This window comes from Aulonocara stuartgranti (genome assembly GCF_965226115.1).
Source record: "Aulonocara stuartgranti genome assembly, chromosome: 16".
In the NCBI taxonomy this organism is placed as follows: domain Eukaryota; kingdom Metazoa; phylum Chordata; class Actinopteri; order Cichliformes; family Cichlidae; genus Aulonocara; species Aulonocara stuartgranti.
In genome coordinates, this window is record NC_138952.1 from 27,640,792 (window position 1) to 27,652,111 (window position 11,320).

General features: G+C 43.7%; 1 protein-coding gene across 20 annotated transcripts in view; it reads left to right on the forward strand.

Annotated features, from left to right (window-relative positions):
- caska (calcium/calmodulin-dependent serine protein kinase a) overlaps positions 1-10,896 on the forward strand; it is a 161,575-nt gene extending 150,679 nt beyond the window's left edge. For 10 of the 20 annotated variants that reach the window (XM_082509345.1, XM_082509350.1, XM_082509340.1 and 7 more), the window contains 7 exons: positions 287-483; positions 1,161-1,276; positions 5,943-6,023; positions 6,104-6,184; positions 6,280-6,482; positions 6,563-6,646; positions 9,428-10,896. In XM_082509345.1, coding sequence (XP_082365471.1) covers positions 287-483; positions 1,161-1,276; positions 5,943-6,023; positions 6,104-6,184; positions 6,280-6,482; positions 6,563-6,646; positions 9,428-9,604 — 939 coding nt within the window. In that variant the 3' untranslated portion in view covers positions 9,605-10,896. Of the gene's footprint in view, positions 1-286; positions 484-1,160; positions 1,277-5,942; positions 6,024-6,103; positions 6,185-6,279; positions 6,483-6,562; positions 6,647-8,581; positions 8,609-9,427 lie in introns of all 20 variants that reach the window. The other 10 variants (XM_082509331.1, XM_082509346.1, XM_082509332.1 and 7 more) reach the window with 3 other exon arrangements.
- The last annotated feature ends 424 nt before the right edge of the window (positions 10,897-11,320 follow it).

The following is an 11,320-nucleotide window of genomic DNA, read 5'->3' on the forward strand; positions in this document are numbered from 1 at the left end:
ACATAAACAATGCCTGTGTTGTAATTACCAGAGAGTTGAGAGCCTCATTAATAGCCCAGCAGTGTCTGGGTTCATCTCACTACAGGAAGTCCTCTCAACAGTACACCCCACCCCGTGATCCCATGCCCCCTGAGAATCCACTGCTCATTACTCTAGGCCTAGTTGTCATGATATGCAAAACAAAGCACATCATCTAGACACATTTACCCCCCCCCCGTCTGCGTCTCTCCCACCACGTCATTCAGCTTACATACTACCCGTCTAACATCTGTGCTTTTCACCGCAGATCTACGTGAGGGCCCAGTTTGAATATGACCCCTCCAAGGATGAGCTCATCCCCTGCAAGGAGGCCGGCATTCGCTTCCGTGTGGGCGACATCATCCAGATCATATCCAAGGATGATCACAATTGGTGGCAGGGCAAGCTGGAGAACACTAAAAATGGCACAGCCGGCCTCATCCCGTCACCAGAACTACAGGAGTGGTGAGAAGAGCAACGCAGTCTCTGATAGCATGATGGCAGGAAGATAAAAGTTCCCACTAAAAATTTAAAAAGAAAAAAATCCAGGACCAATACAGTAACTGTAAAGATGGAGATGTCACCCTGGTTTGTGAATTACTGTTTTTGAACTCTTTCGGAAGTCCACTTCTCCCTGCTTTATTGTGCACTCTAAACGGGATCATACTCTACAAAGTGGTGTATTGAAAATAACTTGTAACTAGCTACAGTGATCATCTACGCTTTGAGAAAGTTTTCACTAAACTATTAGGAAAAAAATGCAGACATCTTAAAAACGCAGCCTATAAACCAATATTTCACAATATAAAAAGTAATTACCAGTTCCTCCAGCCCGATCTGTTTTTACTCCAGATTTCAGATTTCCGCTGCCCGTCTCTCTGCTTAGTTGTATTATCTGCACTTTGTTCTAGTTCTGTACCAGTTCGTCAGAGACTCTTTCCCCCCAACTTTGTGTTGCATCAAAACACAAGGAATTAAAAAAACAAGTTGGAGTTGTGTGTTTTCAAATAGCAGTTGGTAAAATGCTGGGAAGAGCCCCTGATTATTCTGATGGCAACATGGCTTTATTGTCTCTTTACAGCTAGAATGCTTCTGTCCAGCTTTAATTGTAAACTAAGTTCAGTTGTCTGTCTGTGTGGTAGGCGGGTGGCGTGTATAGCCATGGAGAAGACGAAGCAGGAGCAGCAGGCCAGCTGTACCTGGTTTGGCAAGAAGAAGAAGCAGTACAAAGACAAGTATTTGGCAAAGCACAACGCAGGTACGCAATGTACAATCACTCACATATCTGTATTCATTTATATGCATGTGCACACAAAGCAACAAGCTGCAGACTGTTTGCATGCATGCATCTGCTTTTTTTTTCCCCACCCTGTGTGTGCACACACTTTTCTCTCAGATTGTTTGTGCCGGGGAAACTTGTATGTAACAAGATCTTGTAATATTCATCTCAAGTAGCAGAGCCAGGAATGACAGGAAAAGCTGCCAGAGCAGCAGAAATCTTATATGAGCACAGAGGCAGTTGAGGGAGATGTGGGCAGCTTGTGGATACAGACTCTAGCAGATCTCTGCATTATTAGCCATATTTTTAAATGGCATTAGAGGATGTGCATGGGCATCTTTAGTACGCGTGTAATAAAGAGGTCCTGAAAGAGCATTATTAGCGGGGGAAATAATATCAGTTTAGACGGCATTTCCAGCCTTTTAATGATTGCAGTATCATTTTCTGCTCTGCAAATATATTATTTACCAACCACAAATTAACTGAGTCATAAGCTGTCTCTTCAGTGTGGCTGCCATCCTGCTGGGAAAAGTAGTCCTTATTCTGCTTTGCTGTGTCGAACAGAATACACAGTGTAGCAGCACATGAATCAGTTCTTCACACACTGCAGGCTCTGGTTAGCGTGATCCCCAGCTCACAGCAGAAGGACTACAGTCACCAGCTGCAGTCCGAGATGATGGAGCTGGAATGAGTCCAACCACAGGACACAATCCTCTGTCCTGAAGAAAGGAATAATGTCAACGACCACTACAATCAGGACTTCTGTAGCATGAAAGACACTGAGTGGCTAAACTTGCCTTTACGTAGCTTTAGTGTGTGACGTCAACAAGCAGCAAAAAAGAAACATCAAAAAGCATTTGCACAGTAAAAGATGAGAATAAATCCAATTTTAATTAAAAATAATAAGTCATATTTGTTCTAATCATGTGATCAGTCATGATCAGGTTGTTAGAGGTGAACAGGATCTGTTTGCTACACAGTGGAATTGTTTATTCTTGTCCTTTGATTTCAGAATGATCCGTTTAAAAAATATATTAAGTGATTTTAATATCGTGGCTATGAAGTAGTTACATAAGTTATTAGGGTGAAACAAGGGGGGCGTTTACAGTGTGGTGCACTGTGGCCTTCTCTGTCACTTCTGATCTCAAGTTTGTAGCTCAGGTAACTAGAACTTCACATCCCCCCCGTACAAACACGTGCATGTAGCCTCAGCTGTGTTTGATTACATGTGGGAACTTGGTAGTCTATATTGAGAACCAGTCAGTGTCTACATGTCCATGTTGAGCTGAACAGAAGTCTAAAGAAGCTGCATGCTTATTATGATTTGTGTACTGCTCCTCTGGTTTTCTATGAACCACAGACTGAGCCCAGAGAGAGTCGAGTAGTAGTGTACTGAGTAATGAGGAAAATGTACTGCTAATTCATTCTTTATTGTATGTCACATCTGTGCAAACAGTTTGTCTCAAAGGATTATGGGATAAGATAAGTCATGCTGATAATGTAACCGAGGGTGCTATAGGGTGTGTGTGTGTGCGCACATACGTGTGTACAGTACAGTGTGTGTGCATCTGAAAATCCACTCTTGTGAGCATGTCTATAAATCCGTGCACTCGAACACCCTGAGTGACCAATATGAAGGACGGAGACACAGTATTTTCTGTCAGTGCCAATCAGAGCTCTTCTTGTGCTGTTGTCATTCCTTTGCTTCAAATTTGGCATTGAAAAGATCCTACCTTGCTTGCTTTTAGGCAGTAATGGGGACTAAAGTCATTTTGTGAAAGAAATGTGTTCTAAAGTTGACCTGAAGCTGCAAATTAACAGAGTAAAGATCTGTTTTTTCCCCTGTGAACAGTCTGTTTTTCAGGCATTTCTGTGCACAAAATGAGGACTTTGTTCCCATTCGCTTCCATTCAAATGGAATGTTTGGATGTTTTCTTTGAATGGACAGTATGAACAAAAAGCGTCCAAGGTCCTTACAGGCACATGGACTTGTGAAGCCGTCCTGTGAAAGAAATTGTCTGAACAGTCCAAAGCATGTAACACACTAGTGAATGCATGGGACCCACAGTTATCTGCATGCCATCATTTAGTGATTAATTCAAAATAATCAAAACAGCGAGTCCGCTGTAACTCCATCCAACATTTTACTGATAACAGGTTCAACAGTGTGTAACCGTTTGGTCAGAACCACTACAGTCAAAAACAATTATTATTTTCATCCTCTGTCATTTGTTTTTGGTGGACTGCCCCACCTTACATACACATGCATAAAGCAAGCAGCAGCAAAACCCCCTGCAAACAACACACCATAGATATGTTGCTTAAATCACATACAGCATGACAATAAAAGCTTGGGGGGGTGGGTGGGGGGTTGCAGTAATAGTAGGCAAGCCAAAGCAGCCTAAATGGTGTATCCAAAATAATTAACCAGTTAGATCAGCTGATCTCTTGGGATCAGGGATGAGCTTCGCTCGGTTTCATGTTAGAGACCATGAGACTAAAGTGTCAGTCAGATGCGTTTCCGGTTATTTCCCAGGAATTGTTTTCCTTGTGAGGGAGCTATTCTCATGACAATCACTTCATCACATTTACAAAGACGGTCCGCATGGACTGACTTCAAGCTCTGCTAGTTTAGTCCATTGGATCACAAACTTTTTCCTGCTATGCTCCATTTCAGAAGCTGAAAAAACGCCACGTCCTCAAATAGGTTGAATTTTAAGAAAAATAAAACTATGTGTGATGACACCACGAAGCTTAGTTTCTTACATATTTCTCCCTCCCTCACCATTTACACTCCATCAATGAGCCTGGCTTTATCACTGCCTAATCTAGAATCATTTTCACAGACAGTAGAGTAGAAGTAGAAACTGCAATGGCACAGCTTTGACAATCAAACAGAAACATCAGACTGTTGATGGTTGAGCGAGAATTAACCTGACGCTGTATCCCCAATCAAACAGTCAGGCCAACGTTTCACAGGCAGAGCAACAGGTGCACAAAACATTAGCTTCACTGCCAACATCCAAAGACGCACTGAAATGCGGAGAAGCGTTCGTAACTGTCCCTTATAAATTCATATATCCTGAAATAATGAGCAACTCCTGAATTCCTGGAACTAGTAGCAATCACGTTATCATCAGCAACACATTTTTAAACATCTAGATATGGTAATCACTGCAGGTCCTGGAAAACACCTGATTGCACAATTCTGTGTGACTGCTTTATTATTATTTTATATAAATCGTCATCAATCATCATTTATAGCTGGAAAACGGGGTGACAGATTCCTGGGAAGTACCCACTGCTACCCCTCGGACAGCTGGAGGCAGATGCAGGATGCCTCCATAGTTGGATGCAGCCGGGCTCTGCTGCGCTGCTTGTGGTTGTTGGTGACCATCACCACCAACCACCCCCAACCCACACGTCACCAGTTAGTGTGAATAAACTCTCTAACAGCAACAACAACAGTATTCTGTCTGCATCCATCTCCGCTCGGCACTGTGTGCTGCTGCACAGCTGCCCAGATGTTGTATCTTGCTGTTTTGCGTTCTGTAATTCTGCTGTTGTAACCATGTTATGACCCCTGCTGTTCATCTCTCTCGCTTTCTCCTACTGAACGGCCTCTCTGCATGTAAGTAACAACCAGTGACAGCAACCAACTCCTCCTCTTTTCTCTCGCTCTCTTCTTCTTCTCTGATTAACTGTGTAGATTAGATCAGCTGTCACTGCCAGCGTTTCACTTTTGTTTCTGTTGACAAAAACAACAGAAGGCTGAGGCAAAACTGAAACCGTGTAGCTTACTCTGTGTGTTTTTAGACACTGCGTGCTGTGATGGTGACCCTAACCTGTCTTCTCATTCACGTTTGGTGTAGTGTGTTCATCTACGGGTCCACTAATGTAACCAGTCTTTTAATAACCTTTTCAGTCCAATATAATGTCGCTGTCACAGTCACCGTCAGTCTGTCAGTCTGAGCAGCAGCTGCTGACTTGTGGGTGTTATATTTCGCTTGTCAGCAGGCTGAGATGTTGGCTGCACAGAGGCTCATGTTTCAGAGGCAGAGAGCACGTAGCACAGTGAGCCGCTCAGCTTTAACACGCGATACGCTCTGCAGCCCAGACATTCTGCAATTTCCTCTATTTAGTCTACTTTCTATCTGAAAGTAAGCATAACAGGTGTCCTTTAAACCTCCACCAACAGCGAGTAAAAAGTAGAACTGAAAGCTCCGGTTCAGGTTGAACAGGTTTTTTGAAATATCCCAGTTTTCCTGTGTAGCTGCTGACTGAATGAGCAGCAGAATAAATGAGAAGCTGGCCTGCATTTAAAAAACCATCATGGAGAGATCAAAGCTTCTTTTAGAGATTCATTTGCATTTCAGCTTAACAATTATTATTCGAGCTGGGCAGTGGATCTGTCTCTCTGAACCCAACTCTAGTTATTCCCACCCACTGTTTCCTCATCAGGCCTTTTTTCACTGAGATTTTTAATCTGCTTTGGTTTGTCTTCACCTCGTAGTTAGCGGATGTGTTAGATATTCTCTAGCCTCCTTGCTTCCCTTACACTCTAGTTTTCTAGCTGTTTTTATCCCACACAGTTCTCTGCACATCCTCCTAATCTGCATCTGTCTCTGGCGTCTCTCGTCTCCAGTGTTTGACCAACTAGACCTTGTCACATATGAGGAGGTTGTGAAGCTTCCTGCCTTCAAGAGGAAAACGCTAGTTTTGTTAGGTGAGTAACACCAAGTGCAGCAGCAGGACACTAGAACAGCTGCCGTGGCCTCGCTGACCGTCTGTGTTTGTCTTTGTCAGGCGCTCATGGAGTGGGCAGGAGACATATTAAGAACACACTTATAACCAAACTCCCTGACAGATTCGCCTACCCCATCCCACGTAAGACGCACAATCGACAGTCTTTACGAGCGCTGCTGTGCATGTAGGGAGGTGTAATTCTCTCACTTCCTGTGTCTGATCCTGTGTGCTCACAGACACAACCAGACCTCCAAAGAAGGATGAGGAGAACGGCAAGAACTACTACTTCGTTTCCCATGACCAGATGATGCAGGACATCAGCAACAATGAGTACCTGGAGTATGGCAGCCACGAGGATGCCATGTACGGGACGCGCCTGGAAACCATTCGCAAGATCCACCAGCAGGGGCTCATCGTCATACTGGACGTTGAACCTCAGGTGCGTGCTTATGTGAGGGCACCAAGTCTTCATGCATGGAGTACGTAAGGACACTGAACCCTAACATGTGTTTTCATCAGGCCTTAAAGGTCCTGCGGACGGCCGAGTTTGCCCCGTACGTCGTGTTCATCGCTGCACCAACCATCACACCAGGCATTAATGAGGTAGGAAAATGACTGACACACTCAGCACAAGGCTGGTGATGTTCTCCATCTCTCCTGATGTTCATTAAACAACCAAACCTGACTCTACTGTACTTTGAAATGAGCATAACAAATCAACTTCAAAGACAAACTGCATATTTTTATTTTTAGACTGCAGGAGACTAGCTTTGCTTAATTTATATTTCCAAATAATCATTATACATGTCTTATATTTTTATACTGTTGAAAAAAATTAAAGGAACACTTTGTAATGGGACTCTCAGTATCGGGGGGGGGGGGAGACTGGCTAATGTGTCCATAACTAAAAGATGCCATATGGAGGGCTGAAAGTCAAGGTGAAAAAATAATCCGGCAGGTTAGTTCATTTAGCTGAATTTCATTGCACCAACTCTAGATGTTACTGAGTGGTTTGCCACACATGTTTGTATGCATGTCTGATGACGCTGCACATGCTTCTAATGAGTGATGGATGGTGTCCTGGGGGCTTTCCTCCCAGACCTGGACCAGGGCATCACTGAGCTCCTGGTCTGGATAGATATGGCCCAAAAAGTCTGAGTTACAACCTGGTAGCTTCAGATGGACCAAAACATTATGTCCCAGAGTTTATATTGGATTTAGGTCAGGCAAGTGTGGGGGCCAGTCAATGGCATCAGTACCTTCATCCTCCAGGAACTACCTGCATCATCTTGTTGCATTAGGCTGGGCATCATCACCGTACGGCCTTAGGAAGTCTGTTTCTGATTGTTTAGCCAGAGCATTGCCCTGCTGAGGGTTATGTTGTAGCTCTGGAAGTGCTCATCCTGTTCCTCCCTGTACAGAGGAGCAGATAGTGGTCCTGCTGAAGGCCCTGTTCAGCTCTCCTGGAGTTAACTGCCTGTCTCCTTGAATCTCCTCCATGTTCTTGAAACCGTGCCTTGAGATGCAGCAAGCCTTCTGTCACTGACACATATTGATGTGCCATCCTGGAGGATTTGGATTACCTGTGTAATGTGTCTGTAGGGTCCAGGTGACCTCCACCGTACAGGTGGAGGACACCTGATACCTGGACCCTACCTGGACCCCTACCCTACCACCTGGATACCATTCCTGTTTTGGGATTGTCTCATTCTTGCCCCTATACTGTATCTGTTGTTAAGACCAAGCAGCTGAAACTGATAACAACCCGCTCTGCTAGTTAACTCACCAGGTCAATATCCAACAAGTTTGACTGACCTGATGCTGCACTCTGATTAAAAAGTGTTCCTGTAATTTTTTGACGTGTGTGTGTGTGTGTACCATGTTTACATATCTTTGTGGGGACCAAACATTGGAATTTTACTATACTTGTGGGAACCAACAGCCCTTATGGAGACAAAATGCCCTTCCCCACGAGTTTGAGAGCATTTCTGAGGCTCAAAATGTGGTTTTTAGCCTATTGTTTAAGTTGGAGGGTTAGGGTAAGCGGCTAGGGAAAGGGATATGTCAGTTAGATGACCCCACAAAGGTAGGTGTGTGTGTGTGTGTGTGTGTGTGTGTGTGTGTGTGTGTGTGTGTGTGTGTGTGTGTGTGTGTGTGTGTGTGTGTGTGTGTGTGTGTGTTTTAAAGGAGATTCATAATAAGTCACCTTTTGAAATTGTGTGCCACTGATTTCACCCAACTGTGAGACATGTTACTGTGTATGTCTGAGCTGTGTGTAATACCTGAATTATGCTTCAGGAAATCTACATCTTCCTTTAACATAACCAGAAACCGCTCTCAACCCTACATCCTGACCTTCCATGTAACCTGGCTTGAAAGGGTTCCCGGTTATGTTGTAAGTTAGGACTTAGATTTCCTGCTGAAGTCTGAATCAGGCTTGAGGTTTGAGTTCGCATGCTGCTCCTCACTCGTCTCTGCACTCGTCTTTTTGTTTGTTTTGCACGCTGCATGTGTTTGTTTGCATGGCACTCCGCTCAGATGCCCAGATGGTGTCGAACACTGCCAGTAAGTAAGACCTGACAGAGCAGATGCTTTAGTGTGTGTGTGTGTGTGTGTGTGTGTGTGTGTGTGTGTGTGTGTGTGTGTGTGTGTTCCATGATTCTAGTGATAAGTTCTGCCAACTGTGTTTTACTGTTTTCTTCCTCCTCTGCTGGCTGTAGGCCAACACGCTGTGTGACACAGCCATCTTGCAGGTTGAGTGCATCACTGTGCGTCTAACACGGTGAAACGCGTACAGTTCAGTGTGGAGCCTGTTCAGTGCTGTAGCAGACACAGGGTTGGGCTTTAAAGTTGGCGGGCAGTCTGGTCTGCTGTGCTAACTTCCTGTTCCATATTTTAGTCAGCCTTTCAAGCCAGAAAACCATCTATGGCCAATTCATTAGGTTCTCTGAGTTTAATCTAACACAGTATATAAAACCTTGTTTCAGGAGGGATGCAATGCAATGCACTGTAACTTTAGAAATGTTCTGAGTATGAAGGTAAAAATCTACTAAATATACTCGTGAATTTTTTGCTCCTGTCCCTAACTGAGCCTCAGCATTTTCCAATTAATGAGCTCTAAAAAGGTCTTAACGTGGCAGTGTATCGTGAGCCTGCAGTGGAGGCTCCTCTCACTGATATCTTTAAATGTTGTGGATAAAATTATGGAAACTGAAAATGAGATGGTTAGTTTTAGGTATAAGAACCTAAAAATGTGGAAAATCCTGTGATAGACTTTACATCCCACAGTGTGTAGGGGCCCTAAGGATTTCTTTTTTTTTTTTTTTTGGTCCTGTCTTGCTTTCACCTTTTTTGTCATTTTCACTCCTCCTGCTCCTCCTTCAGGACGAGTCACTCCAGCGGCTGCAGAAAGAGTCGGAGATCCTGCAGAAGACCTACGCACACTATTTCGACCAGACCATCATCAACAACGAGATTGATGAGACCATCAGGCACCTGGAGGAGGCCATTGACCTGGTGTGCACCACCAGTCAGTGGGTCCCTGTGTCCTGGGTGTACTGACCCGTAACATCTCATCCGCCTTCGCGCTCTCTCCCCCTCTTCCACTTCCCGCCAGCAACACCTCGGCTGTCTTGCCCTCTTCATAACTACAACACCGACACAGAAGACTCTAATAACAGAAGCCGACAGGGCAGCCCTCTCTACACTGCACTCGATCGGAACCGACTCAGCGTACTGTGAAAGCGTAACAGCATTCAAGCGTCGGACTCTTGCCCTCGCAGATGACCTAGTCTCATAGTGTTGTATAAAAACAGAGTAAAAGTGAATATTGTCATGTCTGTACTAGCTAGGAGGCAACATTTTTGTAGATGTTTGTTTTAAAGAGACAGTACTGCGTCCCGTCCTCTCATGTTGGTGCACCTGCAGTAACCCTCCCATCACGGCTGTTGGAGAAGGACACTGTCTGCAGATGCAGTAAAAGCACACACACTGCAATGTCTTTCATCTGTAGATGTTTTTTGTTTTGTTTTTCCCCCTCTCCAGCTGTTAGTGCAGTCACACACACCTTTGGACTACCGGGTACTGTCTCTTCTAAATAAATCCATAAATGGTTTTAGAGATTTGAATGAGGTTATCATGCATGTGGACATTTGCAAGCTTCCATGCTGTCAGTCAGTGTTCCCCGTGTCCCTCTGTAAACCCTCCGAGAATTAAAAGAAGGCAAAATATATATATATTACCAGAAAGAAATTTAAAAAAAGAAAACATTCCAGCTCTTTGGAAAAGTGAACTCAACCAAAAGGAAAACAAAAATGTTAAAAATAAACCAAGAGTGACTGAGCCAGATGTTGATTTGACACCTATGCACATCCCTTGCATTTCAGGTGATGTTTCTAAATTTCTAGAATTATCGACCATGTAAGTGAGATGTGTTTGTATTTTAAAAAAAAAAGAAAAAAAAAAGGAAGAAATCTAATAAAAGTTTTGATTTTTTTTTTCTCTTTTTGATTTATCGTACACCTAGTTCAGCATTTGCCATTTCCAAACTGTGATGTCCAAGAGTGTGTTTCAATCCAGTTTAAAAAGCAGCGATAGATGAGATCTGTCTTGAAACTGTAACCGTGTGCGGTGCAAGTGCAAGTGCACGCTTTACTTTGTGCAGAGCTGATGGCTTCAGAGGATGAGGAGGCCGTGCGTGCCGCTGAATAACCACATACAGTATATGAATATGACTGCCCCTCGGGTGTAAATGACTCCACAATGATGCAGGTTCTTCGGTATGAACAGTTTTTTTTTTTTTTAAATATATTTCCTTTTATGTGTTGGAAAATTAAACTTGAAGTGTCTCTTCATTGCGTTCTTTTTGCAGCGTCACATGAAAAGCATCTCTTCTAAAATCTGGCAAAGACCTGCTCAGGGTGGTGCTGGTCACGCTGTACGTGTATCATTTAGTATTAAAAGCCACAAAAATGCACTAATGTGTGACGTTCACTCAGAGATGGAGAAAGATGTAAGGAAGGGGTGAGAAATTGTTTTCATAGATGGGGACTTCTCACAAAGTGATGGTCGATAAGCTGGAAAATCAAAGGTCACATGTAATGAAAAAATGGATATTCAAATTTAATAATAATAATCTTCAGTTTCAGTTGCCAGCTTTATGCTGGGTTAGAGGCTGGAAGATAGCCATGATAACTCTAGTGTCTGCTCATATATTGGGGAATGTGGCTCTTTGCCAAAAAGCAGTAAACCTCGGAGCACTCACAGCACCAGCAGCCT